This window comes from Drosophila elegans, unplaced genomic scaffold (assembly GCF_018152505.1).
Source record: "Drosophila elegans isolate 14027-0461.03 unplaced genomic scaffold, ASM1815250v1 contig_149, whole genome shotgun sequence".
Taxonomy (NCBI): Eukaryota; Metazoa; Arthropoda; class Insecta; order Diptera; family Drosophilidae; genus Drosophila; species Drosophila elegans.
The window spans coordinates 6,829,572-6,852,352 of record NW_024545513.1 but is presented as its reverse complement, the minus strand read 5'-3'; the positions used below and the strand labels follow the sequence as shown (position 1 = coordinate 6,852,352).

Below are 22,781 nucleotides of genomic sequence, written 5' to 3'. Positions count from 1 at the left end.
CTCGTACTAACAGAAAATATCTGAGACCTTGTATGTAACCGCCGTGTATCTATCAGGAGTATCTGTATCTGTATCTATATCTATATCTATGCTAACAATTGTACTATACTACGATCTGACTCAGTCAGTGCCATGCTACATCTGTCTCTCCTTCTCTGTACCCGTATAGTTATTCTGCGTACTGTGCTTATTGTTTCGCCTTATTTGCCCGCCCAATGCCTTTGCTTGGCACTTGTATCTAGCTTATATATTTAGTTACCATATCTCGTAACTCTCGTATTGTGTACTAAGTATAGCTTTTGTCTCTCGTTGAGCAAATACATATATGAATTTCTTTCTAATCGCTTTCTTTCTTTGTTTCCCCTTTTGCCACACTCTACGCTCGCTACGATGACCAAACTCAATGTGTCTCGGTGCTTTCATATTGCAGGTAAGTGACAAGATATAAGTATTTTTCCGTACTTGGTATCAATATTTAATGTTATCTATAAGATCGAATCTAGTTTGGACCCAATTGAAAATGAAATAATTATGCAGGTTTTTCTGCCTTATTACCCTTTTTTGTTCAATATGTATACACTTTTATTGCAAATTTTGTGACGAATTCAACGATGATTGACATTCAAACGTTTGACTCCAAGGCTGGATTTTTGGAGAAATAGGAAAATAAAACATTTCCAAAGAGTCGTTTGGTTGTAACTTGGCCAAAATACGACGCATAGCCAAAAAGGTTTTGTGCAAATGGAAACCTAAAAAATCTGGCCCAATCGATTTACAAATTCAATTTGTTTTGATAAAAAAAAAACGATTTCTTAAAGACGTTTTTTTTTAAAAATGGCAAATTTTCGCATTTTTGATAAGGGGCTACATCATCATTTTTTGCCGAAATTCGAAAATCTGAAAAAATTTTAACTGTGAATGCCATTTGATTGGAAATTTTATTACGAATTCAACGGTGTATGACATTCCAACATCTGACCATTATTTCCCAGGGTTTTGACACAAAAACCAAGTTTTTAATGTGTATTTTGGGATTTTTGGCGATTTTTCAAACAACATTTTTTCTGAAGAGTCTTTTTGCTGTAACTTTACCAAAATAAGACCCTAAGTCAGAAGAGTTGCTATTTTGAACAGCTGGCAACCCATACCATCCATCCCTGATCGATTGAAAACAATTTATTTTGTCTTGACGCAAAAACCGAATTTTGAAAAACGTTTTTTGACAAATTTTTTTTTTGTCCAAATTTTTGACTTTTTTGTAAGGGGGTACATCATCATTTTTTGCCGAAATTCGAAAATCTGAAAAAATTTTAACTGTGAATGCCATTTGATTGGAAATTTTATTACGAATTCAACGGTGTATGACATTCCAACATTAGACCATTATTTCTAAGGGTTTTGACACAAAAACCAAGTTTTTAATGCGTATTTTGGGATTTTTGGCGATTTTTCAAACAAAATTTTTTCTGAAGAGTCTTTTTGCTGTAACTTTACCAAAATAAGACCCTAAGTCAGAAGAGTTGCTATTTTGAACAGCTGGCAACCCATACCATCCATCCCTGATCGATTGAAAACAATTTATTTTGTCTTGACGCAAAAACCGAATTTTGAAAAACGTTTTTTGACAAATTTTTTTTTTGTCCAAATTTTTGACTTTTTTGTAAGGGGGTACATCATCATTTTTTGCCGAAATTCGAAAATCTGAAAAAATTTTAACTGTGAATGCCATTTGATTGGAAATTTTATTACTAATTCAACGGTGTATGACATTCCAACATTTGACTATTACTTCCCAGGGTTTTGTACAAAACCGCAGATTTTGGTGTTTTTTGCGTTTTCGCAAGTTGTTGTTACTTGGCCAAAATAAGACGCATTGTCATAGGAGTGACTCTTTTTACGACGAATTCACTGAGTTCACTGAGCAGTTTCAAATTGTAAGCATTATTTTTTTGGTAGTTAAAACCAAAACCGATTCATGTTGTTTGTAAAAAAAAAATACCTTTCTAAACAGTTGTTTTTTTCGTTATTTGTCCGTAATAAGACCCACAGCCAAAATATTAACCGCTTTGTGCAGATATCTTAACAGACCATTTCTACATTAGCTAGGGTCAAAGACTTAAGATACTTTTTCAATAAATTAGCAAACATCTTTAAAAATTGTTTTACATGATGTGCACTAACAATTCATGGTTTGTGTTTTGGTAATGTATTTTCCAAAAAAGGAACCTATTTTAGTTGGGACACTGGAGCTTAAAGCTTTCCTCAAACTTAAGACACCTTCGGAGCTTGAAAGCTTAGCTCAAACCAGATTTATTTGATTGAAGACAACATTTGAATAGCTTTTAAGCTGGCCAACAAACTACTATCCAAACTTTGATAGAACGGTAAAGCTTAAAGCTGCGCTTTATTCAGCTTTCTCTGTCCGTTCCCCGTTCCTTGCCTTTTCCTGAACTTTCTCATGCTTTGTTTGCGCGCGCGATTGTATGCGTGAATGTGCCATGTGTTTATTTATTAATAATTGCATTACTCATACGCCATGCTGTCCCTAGCTGGAAGCAAAGCGTTCAAGTGCGCACGTGACACGTATATGCCAGAGTATGTGTGCATTACTGGGAGCCAGTGTGTGTGTAGGTGTGTGTGCAGTTATTCGCATTATTATAATCAAGTGGAGCCCAACAAAGGGAAGCGAAGGCATAGTCATAGGCCGAGGAAGCATAACGAGCCCGGCGGCGTTTTAAAGCACACATTAATAATGGAGCAGTTCACCTTGCCACCAGGAGATGGGAGATGGGGCTATGGGGTTATGGCTTTTGTGGTTTCTCCTTCGATTCGATTTTCACTTGCTCTCCGGGCATGTGTATGTGCATGTGTTGGTGTGTCTGTGTTTGGTTCATTTACAGTTTTCACCTAGTTTTCATGTTTTGGTTGTTTTGCCACTGGCCGCCGCCTCAGCGGCCCCAAGCGGCATTCGCTTTGTTTGACACCCCGTCCGTCGGCTGGCCCCGTGTTTCCAGCGGCCGGTGCCCGAGTGTCGCCAGTGTCGCCAGTGTCCCTGTGTCCCTGCGTCCCTGGTTCCCGCTCTTCTTGCTCAGCCATGTTCACTCAGGCTACTCTTTGCCATTGTTGTTGTGGTGGCCGCTTTGTTGTTTTCCCATTTTCCATTTCCCATTTTTTTTCGGGCCTGCTTTTGGTCCCTGTGTTCGTGCCAAGTGGCACTAAAACTATTTGCCTTTTGCCCAGTTTGGCCAGCGGGAACAGGAGCGGTACCTGCCACACACACACGGCACACATAGCACATGCCACACACACACGCTGACACAGACACAGACACAGACACAACGCTCGGCACGCAACACGCAGAGGCGCTAGCGGAGTCGGAGTGCAGCGCTGGGAAACTCCATGCCATCCGATCCAGAGGAGTCGGAGTAGGAGCAGGAGTCGGAGTCGAAGTCGGAGCCAATGCAGCAAATCGCACGTGTTCGCCTCGGCCCAAAGCGTTCGTGGCTGGTTCGTGGCGCCCAACGTGGGGCATCGTGGCATAGTGGCTTCGTGGCTCCGCAGGCCGTTCGGCTCGCCGTTCGTCGGCTTCGGCGGTGGTGCTGGTGCTGGTGCTTGGGCCACGGCTGGTGGCGCTGGACACTTTTGCAGCGCCTCAGTTCGGTTCAGTCGTCGCAGTCGCAGTCACGTCGTCACAACGTAATCGTGCAACGCGTTCCGCGCTTGGCGGCGACTGTCGTCAGTCAGTCAGTCAGTTAGTCAATCAGTCAGTCAGTCAGTTAGACAGTCAGTGAGTTAGTCAATCAGTCAGTCAGTTAGTCAGTCAGTCATCGTATCAATCAGACAACTGGAGTTTTTCTCCAGTTTTCAATACTTTTTTAACCTCGCTCCCCCCACTCGCACTTCTTTTTAAAGCAGGTGCTGCGTGCCGCGTTGCCGCGCGTGATTATTGTTGTTGTTTTTTTTTCGGTGAATGTGAGTGTGTGTTTTTCTTTTTTTTTTTAAATGTAACTCTTGTTGTTGTTATTGTTGTTGTTGTTATTGTTGTTATTCAGAACGCGGTGCGTGTCGCGCAAAACGAAGCAGAAGGAAAAACTCCATTTAAAAGGTGTTTAAAGGAGAGCTTAAGGAGCCACTTAAGCAACGTGCGTCGCGTGGTTGTCGCCGTGGTTGAAAAAGAAAAAAATAAGAAAGAAAAATAAAAGAACAGAAAAGAGTAACAATGGCCAGGACATGATCAGCTTAGAGCTCTGAGGCTACCGTATCGCACTATCTGTGTTTGTTTACCTTAATTAATGCAATGGCAAACGGTAAACGGTAAACGGACCCGAACACGGCCAACATAATTTGCCTTGGGGCGCCACTCGAATCCACACCGCTGCAGCCTCCGGTGGAAAAGGTAGTGCTGGCTGGTTGTTGTCCAGCTCCAAGCCAACTTAGCAGCTGCAGGTCGAGTTAATTAATATTTCACTCTAGTCAGCGGGGTTCTGGGGTCAAGGGTCACGGGGGCGGAGGATGGAGGATGGAGGACGGATGACGGAGGACGGAGGACTGACGGCGGAGGGAAGAATGTGAAGAGGCACACCACTGAAGTTTTGCTTGCATAAGCAACTTCAATTCCTATTGCCATTTTCCATTTCTATTTCCCTTTCCATTCCCATTGCCATTTCCATTTCCATTTCAGTGGCCTTTCTGCCACAGCCAGTGGAGTGGCCCAAAAGAGCCAAAGGAGCCTAAAGAGAAACTGGCGAATTGCTCATACGACGCATTGGCGCCGTCAAAAACTGAACGAGCCACAAAGGCAGAGGGGAAAGCAGCCGAAGCTAAAAGAAAAACAAGTTGACCCAATTTGCAATTGTAAATCAAACTTAAAATCACAGCCGAAGCTAAACCAAAATAGAATAGTCAAAGAAATATGCACAAGGCAAACCAGATTGGGTAATTTTAATACATATACAAAGCCTGCCCCCAAGGATCAAAACTAAGATCATTAGAATAGTTTAAGCCATTTATTAAAATTGGCATGTGGTCAACAACAAATTTGTATATTAAATACCACATTGATTTTATTTATTTATGTTTTATTAAAGCTTAAAAAGGGGATTTCATTTCATTGCCTAAGAGAGTATATTAATTCTACGCATTGGAAAATAAATGTGAACCCATCGAAGTTTTTTTCCATGTAATGGCTATTACTCGCGAAGGTTTTACAAACTGTTAATTCCTTCTGTGTAACAGTTAAAACTCCGTTTTGTGGCTTTATCACTCAACAAAACAAGAGGTTTCCTATAATTTTACCATCCATTGTTTTACAAGTAGCTGGAATGTCTTGGAAAACTTACCGCCACCCAGTTTTCCATGGAAATTAGTTCGGATTCTCGCTCTTTTCATTAATTTGTCTAAGAGCAGCTGAGGTTTTTCCCTATTACAACTTGAGCACAAGGCATATGGGGTTATTATTCTGCCTCGTCTCTAAGCTTCTTTTGTGTACGCTTCTCCTTTTGTTTTGTGTTTTGTGTTTTGTGCTTTTATTTTTTTTTTTTTTTACGCCATGTTCTTATTGTATTTGCGATTAAATTCAAGTTTGACTCGCACACGCCAAAATTAATTGGGCACTTGAAGAGTTGAAGAAGTCGAACGGTGTGGCGAGGGGTTCGAGGGGAGGGTGGATATGCCGTGACGGCTCGACAGCCCAGTCTTCTCCTTAACCCTTATCCACTAATGGGGGCTCAGTGCCCACCAACCCTCCCTTCCCTACCCTTCCCTTCCCTTCCCTTCCCTTTGCTGTTTTTGTGTAATGTTCTAGGCAACTGATTTATTTTGATTGAACTTTGCATGCAAGCAGCTGAGGCAACAGGAAGATGGGGTGGGGTGGTCTGAGTTTGAGCAACAACTGGCAAGTGAAACATCATAAAACAAAAGCAGTTTGCGGTTGAATACGAGTACGGGGAACACCCCTTTTCGGGGGAAACACTGAATTGGAGGCCATTCGCACGCACATAGCTCGGTTTTTTAGGCGCCGAGGCTTAGGCTTAGCTCCAGCTCAATCGTAAATGCGTCGAGTGTGGCCCCAAGTCCCCCAACCCAACCCCCTCTCTTAACCCCTTGGTTTCTGGGTGCCTGGGTGTGTGTGGGTTAAGTGGTTATGGCAACAACAACAACAGCAGCAGCTTCTCTACCGACGCTAATAAATCCCCTCTTTGCTAAGCTCTCCTAATTCCACTGAGGCCAACTCGGCTTTGTCTTTCGCCTCTCCACCGTACATCGAGTGGCTTTAAAGTGCCGACTGTAGACTGTCTTCAGCTGTAGATTTCCGATTTTCCCGTTTTTCCACTTACCACTTTGCGATTACCACATTTTTCGATTTTCCATTTTCAAAAAAATGAAATAAGAAATGAAAAACATCTCTGATTGAATGCGTGAGTGCCAACTCTTTCGCTCCATTTTTTCCTTCCTGCCACGCTCGCCCATTTAGTTTTGGCCCAATTGCCAACTTACATATGTATATATTTATGCGCATATGTTTGCGGTATGCCACTGACACACGCACACTAAAAGAAATTCGGTTGGTCATCAAAAATATCCCCAGAGTTCCTGTCCACTCTATATGCTATTATATACTTGGGGAATTAATGCCACAGTTTTACATTGTCACCATAAAATATTTAATGTTTCAGTAAGACTCTTTTATACTTTCTTTTCTAATTTGTGCACTTAATTTAAGACTCACTTTATGGTAAAACGCCATAAAGATAACTTTTTAAGCTTTTAACTGTAATTAATTAAAATCTGTACAGTTTTTCCTCATTTGCATAAAATTTTCTAAAGCAGAAGTTATTCTTCTTTGCATAAACTTTAAGTTACAGCAGTTTGCGGTGAAAAGTAGTAAGAAAGCAAAATAGTTTTGCGCCAAGTGTGTCATCTATCTGGGTATGGATATTGTAAATTATTCGCCTGGATCCGGAATCTCTTGCCAGTGGATTTGGGTCCTCCGGTTTGGAGGCTGCTGCTCGGAGAAATGTGGAAATGCGAATGGCGAACGGAGAAAGGAGACAGGAGAATGGAGAATCGAGAAAGTTACGCACTGCGGCGATGTCGAGTTTTGGGCTTTTAATATGCTGCCGAGAGGTGGAAATATTGGTGTATGTGTGTGTGTGTGTGTGTAGATTGCACGTGCGCTGCGTGATTTTAATTTGAAACAAACATAGCCAGAGCACCCAAACACAAACACACCAATTTTCTTCCTCGTTTTGCGTTCCTCTTTTTAGGTTTTGGTTTCGGTTTCTTCTTTCTGTGTTTTTTTTTTTTTTTTTTTTTTTTATTTCTTTGTGTGGCCCCGGCTTTTCACAGTTTTATTTGGTTTTTCCGTTTTCGCTTGGCTCTCACTCTTTTTTTTTTGCGTTTTTATTTGTTTTTTTTTTCGTAATTCTTTTTACGACTCAACAAGCAGCAAAAATATAACAAACCAAAAAAACAGAAAAAAACAAAAAGAAATTGTGGTGGGGGGGTGGTAGAAAGAGAGAACATTTATTGATCTGCGGCCGCTTGAAGCCAATTTGAAGGTCAAGCATACGCACTGTGGGCCCGAGGAGGAATCCACTGCGAAAGAGTTATGCAGTGTTATATAAACATATGCACCCCACCGCCAACCAGTGACGTCATTGTAAATTATTTTCAAATTTGCTCCCAAAGGCCAAACAAGAAGCAGCTGCTGCACAAAGCGGAAACGGAAGTAGCATCAAGGAGACAGGAGGCCACAGCACGGCATACATAGCATACTTTTCGGGGCGAAAGGCATTGGAGTGGGCTGTATTTTTCAGTGAATTGTGGGGGGAGAGGTGGTTGTACGGGAGTTTGGCTGCAGTTTGGCTCCCGCTGCTCCTTGTTGTTCCGTGTCAAACATTTTCATCCACTTGTTCGCATTATCCTGCCAGACAGCGCACAGCGGGCGAGGGCTTCAAAAGATGCCGCCAGCAGCAGCAGCAGAAGCAGCAGTGGTAGTGGCATTGGCAAAAATTGTTACAATTGTTGTCGCGGGCGGGGGGCTCCAGCGAAAGCCAAATCCGTGCGAGCCAAACGAGCGAGAGAAAAATGAAAGGAATAAAATGGCAATAAACAGGCAGGAAAATGGTCGTGATAAAACGAAAGTTATATACACTTTCCATGCTTCCCCCGCCAGATGAAGTTTAAGGAATACTAAAAGTTTGCTTAATTACAAGCATGGCTAAATTCTTTTATATTTAGAAAACGTACTTCCACGGAAAATCGTCAAAAGCTAAATGTTCCTATTTCAAATGGATAGCTTATAATTAAAAACAAAAATGTTCTTAAAAAAAATTTTAAGGCTTTAGTTTAAGTAAAAAGTCTTTGACACAGAGCCATCAATATAATAAAAATAGGAACTATGAAAGAATATTATTTTGTAATCCCTAAAATAGCCAACAAAAAAGATCTGACTTTAAAACTCTTAAACTAACCGCATACAAGACAAAACCCACTTTAATCGAAAAACATAAATATTTATTGCTATACTCGTACTCCCCTCTATTGGCATCTTCTAACGAACAGAAAGAAAATTGATATGCCCACTTTTGCAAAACCCATGATTGAAAAGACTTTCCTATTGACTGCACTCTTAAGTTTATCGCTGGCTTTCAGGAAAGCAGCTAGCTCTGGGATTATCCCCAAGTTGCAGGGTATTCGTATCAAGCCAAAGGCTTTTCCTTTTCCTACCTTCGACGCCCCTTGTGAAAATTCTTTGCGAAATCATGCAGAAAATCGCCAAAAACCCAACAAGCAAGTGAAGCCAGCTCAAGACGGTGGGAAGCACGCACATTTCGTTCGTTTTCCTCGTTGCCTCGTCGTTGCTTTTTTTTCCTCCATTGTTGGTGCCGGGGCGAAAAAATTTCATTAATGTTAAAATAGAATTCCGAATCGCATTTCGGAATCGATTAGCATTTGGCCAAGCTCCTTGAAACGTGAGGATGGCGTCGGCAGTGGATGCATTTCAATTATGCAGCAGGATCCACTGCATTAGGACGCCTTCAATCCGGGTGCTAAATGAAAACGAAGGCGGAACTCATTTTCACCGGCTTCTAGGTGAAAAGTTTCCCAGATTACAGAAATTAATGAAATGAATTCCAGACTTATAAGGCAGAGATAATTGCATAAATTTAAACTGACATTCTGTTTGACATTTTAAAAGTACATTATGCCAATGGACTTATCGCTCATCCGCCAGGTAATCCGTCTAAAATAGTCGAGCACTCTGGACAATAACATAAATGAATTTCCGACTTTTGAAATAAAGGCGAAGAAAAAAATGGCAAAAATTTGCAATTGAAAGGCAGTGCTTATATATTATATATTAGTCCATTTAATTTCAATTCGACTCCTTTCTCTTTTCTGGCTTTTCAAGATCTATTGCCGCCAAGTGTTCCATTTTTGGGCGCCTACACAAAAACTTCAGTGCTAAATTAAGCAAAAAAAAAAAAACAATTGGCCAAGTAGAGGGTGGAAAGAATCGCAAATTAAATAAAATTAATTCAAATGGCAGCAGCGGCAGTGCCAAGAGCAACCACAACAAGCAACAGTAAAAATGAGCAATAAAAATTAACATAAAAATGCGCGAATGTCAGGCCAACTTGGGCTTGGGCTTCTGTTTCTCTGGCTCATTCTCTCTATTTCTCTAATTCTCTAATTTCCCGGCCCTACACAGAGTGTGTGTCTATAAAAATCGTGTTGTGCTTTAGTTTTAGCCATTGCTTTGGCTTTATTTAACCCTAAGTCCCTGCGGCAGGTGCAACACACGCTCTGTCCAAAAGGAACTTTCCTTTACTCCCTAGCGCTCTCATTTTTTTTTGCCTTTTTATTTTTGCTTCCAGCTTTTTGGTAAGCAAAATCGATACAACCACTGTCGAGGAATTAGAACTTGGCTAACACACACACACACAGAGAGAAACACTCATATAAGCGAAGCACGCGGCAAAAAAAGAAATGCAAAGGCACAGAACTTTTGTTCCCCTAATTAAAACGAGTTATCTTTTTTTTAACCTGGCTTTCATTGATTTTCACTGCACTTAGCCTAATTAAATTTGTGCAGCTTAATTTTCGTGTGTGTCAATCGATTTGCATATGCCACGGCGAGTTCATGAAATGCCTTTTGTCTGTGGCCAGCAAAACTTTCGTTCAACTTTGAAAGTCACGTGCGCCAAAGTCCGAGTGGCCAAAAATGAACTCGGGCCCAGTCTCAGTTTACAAATTTCAAGCTAGCGCCCAGGAAAAGAGTTCGAAATTGTCGGAAAAAAGGTGCGAGCGAGATGGGTGGCACAGCAAGAGCGAGAGAGGGACAGACCCCATAGACTGGGATTCAACTAAACTCGACACGAAACTATAAATGTTAATAACAAGCAACATTGTTACTAGTTCCTCTTCCTCTGGCACATCCTGTTCGCCCGCTTTTTAAAGGGTGTCACTTGAGGTATTTTCTCGCAGATGAATTTTATCTGCGAAAGTGGTTAATCCTTTGACAGTTAAGCTATTATGTACAAATGTGTGGATTCTATAGATATTATTTTGCAGCTCAAAATACCTTAAGAAATTACTTTAACTGATAAAAAAATGAAATAGTAAAAATAAATATCTGACTATTGAATTCAAAATTTTATATTTAGTATCAAAATTATATATTAAATCATAATATTATATGAAATGGACCTAATAGTTCTTTTTTTTTAATTGCATTTTATTTAAGTTAAATATGGCTTACATTTGAGATTTCTCCAAAACTAAAAATTTGCTTACCAATTTAAAAAGAAAAACTAGAATACAGCTAATATTGTGCGGACTGAAAGGCCTTCCCTTGTTTTTTTTTCACAGGGTATATAGACAGTTGGGAGAAGCGATTTAATGGCAAACTTAATTGTTCGCCTGTATCCTGACTGGCATGCCCGAGTTGAGTCCTTGCTATTGTTGTTGTTGCTCGCTTTTAGTGTTGCTTTTGGGTATGTTAGACAACAAAGTTTTAATGGTATTACCAAGCCAAAAATAACACACACAAAATGTTGCCAACAACAATGTTGAATTTGAAGCGAGAAGGACTACACACACACACATACAAAGTAAGTTGACAGGAAATGAAAAAATCCATTGCCTACTTTTTCGGGAGCGAGGCAAAGAGTTTTCCCTGGAATTTGCCACACTTAAATCGAAATTATCGTAAATTAATTGTGAAAACACTGGCCTTAAAAGGTGATGAAAGTCCCAGTGGCAATAAAATTTCTGTCCTGCCTTTCTTTTTCAACTTTCCTTCTCATTTTTCGGCCATTTTTCGGTGTGTGTTGGTGTGTGTATGTGTGTTGTGGTCAGTGCATGTGTGTGAGGGTGTTGCCATCCATGTTAGTGTCAATTATCTGTGTCCATGTAGACGAGCAAAGTAAGCTTTTCGGAGGCAGAGCAAAGGGAAGCTTGGCTGGCAGAAATTTAACTTTGTCAACCTTTGCAGTTTTATGAATTTCAAGGCCCACGCCCACTCTCACCCCCACACTAAACGGGTGGAAGTGAGAAGTTAAGAGTGGAAAATTAGCTGATAATGCTGCTGGCTCTTGTGCTTGTGTGGCTTTTCTAGAGGATTATGCGATGACTTTTTGGTGAATATTATGGAAATTGTGCAAAATTGAGAAATACACACAAAAGAGCTACTTCAAAGCCTCACAAATTGCTCTTTATGTGCACTGGTATGTGTTTTTTTGGGCGTTGAAGTCGAGAAGAATTGCATTTTTAATTCCCACTAAAAATGAATTTACGAAGCGTCCATAAACAACAGAACCGAACAGAACTGAACAAACCAGAAATAATGGCAATAACAAAACCAGACCAATTGCCCCATGGAAAATTGAAATAAAATTCTATTTTGCATTTGTTTACACATTTTGCATGAAATATATATGTATTGACCAGGCCAAATAGACCAACACATACATATATTTTCTTAGAGTCCGGCCAAAATAAATGGCAGAAAATTAAATTGTTGAACAAAATTGTTGTTTGTGTTTTTCGATTTTTTTTTTGTTATATATTGTTTTTTGTGATGCCGAGAAATGCAATTGCAAATGCTTGCATAGACGAAATTTGCATAAAGAATTTCAATTAAAGTTTTAAGGGTATTTCCACATGACCCACCTTTTTCACAGCCAGCTTAATTTGGCTTTAAAAGAGAGAGCGGGAAAATACGAAATGCCACTGAGGCAAAGCGTCATGAATCATTTCCTGCTTCGGATTCTGACATCTGGCAATTAATAAATCCACCTATGAACAGGGCGTTGAGGTTAAAGTAGGGCTAAAATTTTCATCGCGGTTTGTTTACCGACCAAATGATAGGGGGTGGTTCGTGGGTGGTGGCAGGTGAATCAGGTGCCTAAGGGGAATGACCAAGCACGCACGAATACTCACCGCCCTCCCCCCTCCCATTTCCTCCTAAACAAAACTCAACTTTTTTTTGCCCTCAAGTTTCTAGGAATGTCAGCTCTGATATTTGTCGGCGCTTGTCTGTCATTTCCAATTTGTTGTCCCTGTTTCCCTCGCTCCTCACTCCTCACTCCTCACTCCTCTCGCTCCCTCTTGTTCTCGCTGTCGCTCTCCGTGCCCCAACCTTTGACCTCCCCTCAGGCAGAGCCTTCATCGCATTGGCATTTCCGCTGTCATTTTCTAATCGATAAATTTTGTATTTGCCTTCGGTAAATGCTTCTCGTTTAGAGCTGGCTTTTGTCAATGCCGTTGGCCGCTGGCAAAACTGTTTCGCCCACATTTCCCAGCCCGTTTTCCATCCACACCTTTTTACACATGTGGGCCCGGCAAAGATTTGCAAACAGTGAACAAAATATGGCTTATTCCTCCAAAGATTAATTTCTAAGATTTATACAAAATACATTTATGCAAAATGCAATACTACCTTGCGCTTGGAATGGTTTTTAAAACAAATCAAATTATTTATATTATAATTTGAGATGTTTAAGGTTTGAGGATTTTATAAGCAGCACATTTAGTTCTAAAAACTATTTAATATAGACAAATTCTGCGTTTCGACCTTAAAGAAGGCGAACTAACTACTTTCATTTATACTTTTTTAACAAAATAAATAAATTGAATTTAATTTTGTATAGTCTCATAGAATTAAGTAAAAGCTCTAGCTTTATAAAAATTATTATCATAGCTTCAAATTTAATAAAACATAAATTGCAAAAATGTCCTTTAGAGTATGGGAATTAAATACTTTATGGCATTCATTAAAAAATAGTTGAAATTTCGCTATTTGAACAAGTTGACAGTTTGTTTCACATTTTCACAATTTTAAATAAAAATACTCACTGTCGTACTTTTAGACACCCATTTTTATGTGTCACTACTATTATTCTGATAAACAAAAAGTCGCAATGTCAAAATGTCGCCAAGTAACAGCTAAGCTATGTACAATTTTTCGGTTAGCGATGACATTTTTGTGCACCGTGCAACTTGGCTGCATCACCGGGCATATCAATCAATCAATCAGAAGGCCGGGCTGAGTGGATGGCAAACTGAAACGAAATGAAACGAAACCGCCAAAGCCCCCATTATCACCCCTTTTTGGCCAAAGTGGAGATTAAACAGCCAAAAACCCCAACCCCCTTGATTTCTTGTGTGCATAAAACAATAATTTTTGCATTAACCAAGCGAAAGCGAAAACGAAACGAAACGTTTCGAAATGTTTATGGCACCACGGGGATCTCGGAACGCAGTTCCTGCAGCCTCAACTATGTCATCCTTCTATATAGAAGTTGTGGCACAGCAGTATGTATATAAATGTGGCACCAAAGAGAGAGAGAGAGAGATGGAGATGGAGATGGAAGGCCGTGAGAGTGGGACAGCAATAGGGGGCGGCCCCGAAGAGATTCTTGTCATTAGTTTGAATATTTTATTTATGTGTATTTTGAAACTAAGCTCACAGTTTCGGCTGCGAGTATTATATCACATGGCCTTTCAATGCAGTTTCCAGCTTAACCCATTAAATAATCGGCCTTTGACTTTGCAATTTTCTAGGCAGACAAGTATTTTGCTAACTTAATATGAATAGTATGTATATTGCATATGAGTGAGAGTGTGAAAGGAAGGATTTTGAATTGAATTTTAAGCTACAGAATATAAACCACCAGAATGTTGGTACTACAACTAAAGCTGAAAATTTGTTTAAGAAATAAATTAACTCTCCTTCTTATTAGTTCATTTTATTAATGGATGAATTCAGTAAGTTTGTTAAAAAGAAAAAGCTTAAAGTAAGACAAAGCTATTTGACTGCATCCATATGCTGCATAAGTTTAATCTCAGAAAACAAAATAAAGCTATGGGTTAATTTAGGCAGATAATAGGCTACATAATGCTAAAAGCAAAGAATCCAGTGGAAAATGTATTTTCCATTATTTAATTTATACTGCTGTCTTATTTTCCGCTCTTTCGCATTCGTTTCGTGCTAATGCAAAAAACCAATTTAATTTTGGCAAATTTCACATGACACTTGGCTCTATTACCTGTTTGTCCGAAAAACGCAGAAAATAGGAGGCTGGAAGTGCATTAGATGCGCATTATGCGGGCAGGACTTCACCTCCATTTTGCCACCCATTTTCCAGGCATTGTTTTATTGCTTTCAAATTAGCGCAGAACTCAATTAAAGGCAAAGGAAGTGGAGAAACTGGTGGTTCAGTTGTGTGGTTCAGTTGGGTGGTGTTTGGGTGGTGCGTTATATGTGGATGCGCTCCAACGCGCATTTTATACTCACTCCCATTTCCATCACCCACTCTCAATGCAGCTCTCGCATTTAATTTAGTTGATTCTAATTTAATAACGAGTTGAATGGGTTTTTGTGTACAGGCAACGCCCTCTTAACAGCCACGCCCACCTCATTTGTGGCCAGCCACATCATGTTCATATTAATGATCATACTGATGAGCACTGAAATTACAGCCACAAAATGCGAAAAGCAAAGGGAGAGTGTGGGTTGATGAGTTGAGGACTACCTATAAATAACTATAAATAAACTAAGCTTATATTTCTTAAGTCCACAGCTTACTGACTTACCAGATTCAAGTTCAAGTTCAGTAACGAAGCTAATTCTATTTAGATCAGGGTCACCAGGGTCACAGCAAAGAAAGCTCTAGTGATTTATAAGGAATTTTTAAGGCGTCTTAAAGTGGACAGCAAAAAAGTGTTAAGAAGTTTAATTAATATTATGAATATCAATTTTGTACAGCTTATTTTTGTATAGAAACTAAATTCAATTGAATTAAGTTACTTCGAATTTAAAACGACATACTAAGAAATTGTTTTAATTTTTATAAATGTTCTTAGGAAAAATTAACGTTTTAAAATAGGAATAAAGCATTTTAATAACTCTAATTTGGATGCAGTTGAATATAGGGCTTGGGTTAAAATGCGATAAATCAGTCAAATTTACAGAAATATGTTGACCCACAAATAAGTAACCTGCGGCCTTACAGTCTGGCCCATGTGAGCATGCTTGTAAGCCAGTGAACGAGGCGATTGCCCAGGGAGGCGATGGTTGCCTCGAACACCTCGGATGCCCTTTCTGTCGCCGTAATTGAATGGCCGATGGACTGGTCCACCCCCCCTCGACCCACACTCTGGCCATGACCTTGCCGGCTGGCCGAGGCCTATGCTGCCTACTCACACCCTCCCCTCTCGCCTTTTGCCGACGATTTACCCGTTTGCTGTATGAGTTAATGCGCTTACATGAACGTCAGCGTCAACGCAAGTGTTTGGCATTGCATTTTAAGCCTGTGCAGCCGGGCAACTGTCACCTAATGGCCACCGTCAAACGAACCACCGACCGACCGACCGACCGACCTACCGACCGACTGACAGACAGACAAACCACCGACTGAAGAAGATTAGGGCAATAGTAGCAGCAACAGCAACAGCAAGAGCAACACGAGGCGTATACGTGATGCGAGGGCGCATAAATCAATAAAACCCGACCCAGCATTGAGCTCTTTGGCACCTGAGCACCAAGCATTGTTAACTCAATTTCAACACGGAAGCAATTTCCACATACGGCTTAAAGCCTTTTTGGCCTAATAAATGCCACCTTGCCACTTGGGCCACAAAACTGCAGTTTGCAGTTTGCAGTTTGCAATTTGCAATTTGCAATTTAGCATCTTCTATTTACAATGAGATGAGACAGCCAATTCGTTGTTGATTACCGAAAGAGCAGCGCTAAAATCTGCCTTAATTTATTTAACTTTCCAGTTTAATTTGCAATTTTAAGCTGGCAAGGCATGCTTCTGCATTTGTAATTCGAAATGAAGTGCGGATGTGTAATGTGCATGCCCATGAATACACCGCTCTCCATTAAAATAATGGGCATAATTCAAATAAAGATAAAAACAAATATCAATTAGCAATGATGAAGAAAGCATTAATCTTATATGCATATGCACAATTTCAGCTGATTGGAAGCAATCTCTATGTCATAACATTTTCAGCGCAAGTAATTTATGAGCTATTTTTATTTTAAGTAATTAATGAGATATTATTTATTTTTATAACGCAGCAAGGCGATGTTATAAAATTCAATTAACTGTCTTAATGCATAGTAACGATTGAAGAGGAAATTAAATTGGGTTTGGATTTCATAAACATTTTGAATTATTAGGAACAATAATAATATTAAGTCGATATCCTTAATCTCATCAAATGGCTGAGATAGAATCTCCTGCATCCCTTCTAAATCGAAGTTAATTTATTAAGGCAGACATGAGGCATCCGAATTCCATTTGATAATAGATTGAACATGCCGAATACCACATGCGGCGCAAATGCCAGCTTTGTTTGCCTTTGCGAGTTGGTTTCGATACGATTCGATACGATTCGATTCGATTCGATTCGAATTGATGTGATGTGATTCACTCTCCTGTGCGTTTTTTGTTTGCTTTCCCAGCAATGTGCTTCAAGCCAAACAACAAAGTAGTAGAACCAACAGCGATGCAATTATGGCTGGTATTACGCAATACTTACATAAGTCTCAGGGCTCAGGGCACGCTAATTGATTTGCCAAGCGAGTGGGAGGTACGGGAAAAAAGAATGGGGGATGAAGGGAAAAACAAGGTGAATAGAGGGAAAAAAAGAAGGCAATCGAAGTGAGCCGGAAAAGCGGAAGTTGGAAATCGAAAGAGTGTCGCGGGGGACGAGCGAAAAGCAGCTAGAAATATATATACTATATATGTACATATAGGTTTAATTGCACATTTTAAGGGTCTTAATCGTACCCCGAGATTACCAGCTATATTGTCTACTAAAGATGACAAGCTATCAATAGCAGTAGGTTATTATCGATAGTTTGATTATGACTTATGGCTGAGAACAGCTTAGTAAAGCCCCATGTCCGATAGATATTTCTTTTAAATTCAAAGGTGCCTAACATTTTTGCAGGCAACAGGAAATTATAATGAACTGGCACTTTTGAAAGTAGTCCAAAACAATCGAAATAATCGATAACCAATTCGTTTGTTTTGCCACCTCTATTAGCCATGTATTTAAGTGAAATGCCGCGATAATTAAAATGAAAACGAAAGTGAAAATGAGCGAATGGCACAATCCGCGGCCACAGCAATCGATCCATGACAATCGGTCCAGTGACAAGCAGTCGTCCCCCAGTGAATCCGAGTGAGTGTGCGACCCCAAGTGAGTTTGGGATTGGGTTCGGGATCGGGGTCAGGACTGACCACCTGGTGGCATGGCCGCCGTCGCCGGCCTCTACGGCCTTGGTGAGGATCGGCAGCACCGCAAGAAGCAGCAGCAGCAGCAGCAGCACCAGAAGGAGCAGCTCGAGCAGAAGGAGGAGCAGAAGAAGATCGCCGAGCGGAAGCTCCAGCTGCGCGAGCAGCAGCTCCAGCGCAACTCCCTCGACGGCTACGGGTATGCCCACAAATTTTCCATTAATTTTTGAAGCACAATCACCTTACCATTAAAATACTTTACTTTTTACGATTTTACAATTTATAAACAAGTTACAATTGCTTCTACTTCTTATGAAAAATTGTATAAAAAGTTGTAAATTCTAAATTTTAAAAATTCTATATTTGAAATTGTTTGATTGAATTAATTCCATTTACAATTTGGCAAATAAAAAAGTTTCCCTTTTGAATCAAATCAGGCTTTATTTCTTGCCTTAAAAAATATACAATCAATAATTTATTCAAGATTGATATATTCCAAATTCAAAAATTCTAAAAACATTTACTTCCAAAATTTTGCAAATAAAATAGTTACCAAGAAATGGTTCTTGTTAGTTTCAACTATCGTAAAAAATCTTAAAATTAATTTATATATCTTTAAGTACGACAGAAAATATCCTTCACCGTACTCCAAAGCTATTTATGATGTAAGATTTAATTTTAACAATCTGAACATCTTCATAAAACTAAGTTTTATGTCTGAGAAATAAAGCATCTTACAAGCGATATGGATATTTATTGACAAGGGACTTTTTCCATATAAAAACTCTGAAGTATAAAGTTTCCAAACATTTTGAAATAGTTTTCAGAGCTTTGCAGGCAAAGCAGCATACTAGCATATTAGCATTTTATGAAAACCCCCCTTTAATCCGCCCTGGGAAAAGGTGCAAAACTGTTAGCCTGCGGCATTGCTGATGGCTTCATCAGAGCCGAATCTCCTTCCATGCGGATATCCAAATGCAAAATAAATAAATAAGGAGCGGCGGAGGCTGTATGCCACGAATGTAGCCTAAAGGACTCGTTTATCTGCGACCCACAGCTGGCACAGATCTCGGGGCACTTGGGTGCACCACCTGCACCACTCGAGGAACGCCCCCAAACTCCGCCACTCGAATTGTTTACCCAGTTCGCCCAGTTCGCATCTGGGGGCCAAAAAAAAAGAGGGCCCGGTAGTGAAGATATCTGTCCTAAAAGCGCAATAAACGTGACTAAAGTAAACTAAATCAAGAACGAAGCACACGGAGAACTTTGAGCTGAGCATTTCGTGTTGCACTTGACAGCGAGAAAGGAGAAGAAAAAAGTGGTAAATAAAAGCGGACTGAAACTTAGGCTTGTATATACACTGGGGGAAACGGGGACGTTTTAAAAAGATAAGCTAACATTAAAAGTGAGAAAAACGGCAAAGTAAAACGAAACATTAAAATGATTGAACTTTAAATCAACTAATAACATGGTAATGTAATTATTAACATATTTAATTGTTTTATCCCATAGGAAAATAATACATAGATTAAAATTTTTTATATATTTTAAATTAAAATATTTTCTTTTTTTTTTTTAAAGTGCAAAAATATGGATTTGTAATGAATATTTATTTTATTGGTGCAAGACAAATAAATATTAGCATGTTTCATAGCTAACACTATCTAAAATATTTGAATTTAGCAAAAAAATTCTCCACTCAATCGAATTAAATAAATAAATAAAGTAGAACAGTAACATATTAATTTGCTTCCGCGTAGAAAAGCTGTCTGAAAGAAATCATATGCATATTTAATTCCCTGAAAGCGGAAGTACAATTGTTCACATAATTTTTTTCAACATATCATTTGCATATTTAAAATCTCTTATGAATTAGAAATTATATTTTATTTATATTATTAAATTATGCTTGTATCCTGAATATTAAATAACATTTTGTCATAAAAAATAGTAATCACATCTTACTTATTTTGCTGTTTCGTATATCCAAGAATACAAATATAAATAAAACTATCGAATAAGTTGTGTTTAAAAGGAACGGAAAACAAGCGACCCATTGCAAATTTAATAACAAAAAGTTCAGCTGTAAATAAGTAATATGTTACTTGGCAATGTTTCTCGGTTAAACAAATATTTGGGAAGTCAAAGTTGGAATTGGTTTATATATTATATATAATTTTAAATTTAAATTGTATACTCCATGCATTATTTATATTTGCAGTTTTTCGATATTACAATTGCCATTTACAAGTTTGGGTGGATTCTCGTTCACAGATTTTGAAGCGTTATTTAAGTGGCTTTTCTTTGTATCTTTGCATCTGTGCAGTTGAAGACAACAAAAACCATTGAACAGTAAGCAATGGAAAATGGCCCAAAAATAATGGGAGAAAAACAGCCTGGCTGGGAAATAGAAAAATAAGACTAGGCAAAAAAAACAAAAAATAAAGTGAAAGCCAAAATGTTATTTTGTTCAAGTTGCAGGGCGCCAGGCAGGCAGCCTGTCAAGCTGGGAAAAACCCCATCCTTAGCCATGTATGTTCGGGGAAAAACCTGAGTGAGGGTGGGGAAAAACTCTCTTGCTGATTTTTCAGTGCGCATTTCTTTTTGTTTCCCCCTTTTTTTTCGGAGAAGTTTCTTATTGGACTTTTGTGTGCTTGCGCTTAAACTCGTATTTTATAGAATGATATTTTTGGCTGAATGCCAAAAGGCAGTTACCAGCTGAAGGGAGGGGGAAGCGAAATGGGGGGGGAATATCCTGCACACACATGTTATTGTGTATGTGTGACTGACTGTGACTTGTGTGTGTTTGTGCACTGAAAGCCTTTTGGTAATTACATTAAACATGCCCAAAATGCAGCAGCAATTTACACATTTCCCTCGGCCAGCCACGCCCCCTGTGACGCCTATACCCCCCTTGGCCTACCCCTTTTCAACAAATCCAACTCCATTTTCTCCAGTCTGTGTGTGTATGTGAGAGTGTGACGTCACACGCTGCAGCAGTTGCCAAAAATTGCAACTGAAAACTCTGGCGGCCATAAAAAAGGATAAAAGCGAAACACAGGGTACAATGTGGCTGATGCCTTTGGGTTAAGCACATATATATACACATATATATACAGATATATATATATATATATATCTATATACAACTAGATATATCTGTGTGTGTATGTGCCTCAAGGACATTTCCACTTGCATCTGCTTCAATTTTGTTGCATTAGTGTCAGAGTATCTCTCTCTCTCTCCTTCCCACACTCTCTTTTCGTTCTTTCCGTCCTTTTCTCCTTTGACTTTTTGTTTATTCCGGCAAAGTTGTCAGGCCTTTGGGGGCGGTGCTGAGGACATGGTCTGGGGGGCGTGGCAGTGCTGCCCAGACACAATGTCGCGTCAAACGAGCAAAAATGAAATTAAATTCATGTACCCCGCCTTGAAGTTCACATAATTGCCAGTTTTGTACTTACAAGATCGCTGGCAAACGAAGTGGTAACTAGGGCAATTTATTACCCTCTCTAATTCCTAATCATCTAATCATCTTAATTATAAAGTCTTAAATCATTTAAAGCTTATAGAAATTATAATAAATATTTCTCAATCACTAAATGTTAGCATACTAAAGGCTTTATTGCTACCTTTATTATTGAAAAAGGTTTTAAAGAGGTTTTATAAAAAATACTTACTTTAAAATTACTTAAAGAATTTTTTTTAAATAGCTCCTTGAAATAATAACAATTTAACTACTCAATAAGAGTTGTCAATTAGTAAAATGTTTTCGAATTTTCCCAGCATACCGAGCATTAACTTCCAAAGCATAACCAATTAAAACTTAAATTCTATTTAGCATTCAAAGTTTGGCTGGCGAAAAAGTTGGTCCTCTCAGTTTATTTGTTTTGCAGTGTGCAACTAATGACGTTGACAAATGCTTAGTGCAAGTGTCGCTCGTTCTGGCCAAAATCGGAGTCCAGTTGGGGCACAGTTGCAGTTGCAGTTGCTGATACGGATACGGATACAGCTTCAATTTCAGTTGCAGTTGCAGTTACAATTGCCAACTGCCTGCCAGCTGTCTGTCGGATTCGGAGAGCCGCAGACAAACTGACGACAGGCAAAGCGTCGCCAGTTTCGGCAATCAAAAGACCACCAACACCGCCCCCTTTAGGCCTTTTTGCCCGGCTTTTCCTCCGCCTTTCCATCGCTTTTCCTTTCCATCTCCATCCCCCTTACGGAGTCAGCAGGCCTCCAGCAACTGACCAGTGCTGCCAACTGAAGATTACCAAAAAAAGCTAAGACAGAAATATATTTTATGACCGAATTAGTATTCTTGCCCCCAAATTATCACTTATTTGGTAAAATAAATAAAATTACATTGAATTATTTTTCCTATAACATCTTATATATGTTAAATTAAATTATATTTATTAAGCTAAAATCATGAAACCCTCTTAAATAAGAATCACCTTTAAGGTGAAAGAATTCGCTGTGCTCCAAACGGAATTAAATTGAATACGAATGACTTATAATAGTACAAGAAATAATTTTTTGACATGCTTATTGACATGTTTGAAAATTGTAACCCAAATTTATTACGTATATTTTTTAACAAAACATATTACTTATATAAATTCATAACAAACGAAGATATTATCAGAAAGGATTCAGACTTTCATTTTATCGATAAATGCTAGTGATATAAAACGAGTTGGCAGCACTGTTTATCGTATCCTTTTTGCTAAGTTTGAAGTTTTTATACCTTAAGCTTTTGTGTTATTTTTGCAAAAGATATAGCTTTCACAAGTTTATGAAAAACGAAGATTTATTGGTAAATTACAAAGATTTTTAACTGTTCGACAAAAGCTAGTAATAGAATTTGAGTTGGCAGCACTGTTTATCGTATGCTTATTGATATGTTTAAAATAATTATCCCCAAAGTTATTATGTTTTTGTCACTAAACTTGTTTCTTATATAAATATATAACAAATGAAGATTTGTTGAAGATTTGTTCAGCAGTTCAAAAAAAAAGCAAGTGA

At 39.0% G+C, this 22,781-nt stretch overlaps 2 protein-coding genes across 15 annotated transcripts in view; both read left to right on the top strand.

Moving 5' to 3' along the window:
• LOC108142282 (potassium voltage-gated channel protein Shaker) overlaps window positions 1–22,781 on the top strand; it is a 143,807-nt gene that overhangs the window by 74,373 nt on the left and 46,653 nt on the right. For 2 of the 14 annotated variants that reach the window (XM_017266017.2, XM_017266028.2), the window contains exon 1: window positions 17,659–17,958. The exons of 11 other annotated variants lie outside the window; for them this stretch is intronic. In XM_017266017.2, coding sequence (XP_017121506.1) covers window positions 17,777–17,958 — 182 coding nt within the window. In that variant the 5' untranslated portion in view covers window positions 17,659–17,776. Of the gene's footprint in view, window positions 1–17,657; window positions 17,959–22,781 lie in introns of those variants that run through there. One more of the 14 variants, XM_017266018.2, reaches the window with a different exon arrangement.
• LOC108142287 lies at window positions 1,735–17,620 on the top strand. Its single transcript, XM_017266033.2, has 2 exons — window positions 1,735–3,751; window positions 17,569–17,620. Exons 1-2 carry the CDS (start codon window positions 3,460–3,462, stop codon window positions 17,595–17,597), a joined length of 321 nt encoding a protein of 106 aa, XP_017121522.1. The 5' UTR covers window positions 1,735–3,459; the 3' UTR covers window positions 17,598–17,620.

Excerpts from the sequence above, each read along its gene's own strand:
- LOC108142287 (XM_017266033.2), top strand. The coding sequence starts at position 3,460 with ATGCAGCAAATCGCACGTGTTCGCCTCGGCCCAAAGCGTTCGTGGCTG. Across the intron at positions 3,752-17,568 it reads TGTCGTCAGTCAGTCAGTCA|CCATGTATTTAAGTGAAATG; the intron begins GTTAGTCAATCA and ends CACCTCTATTAG.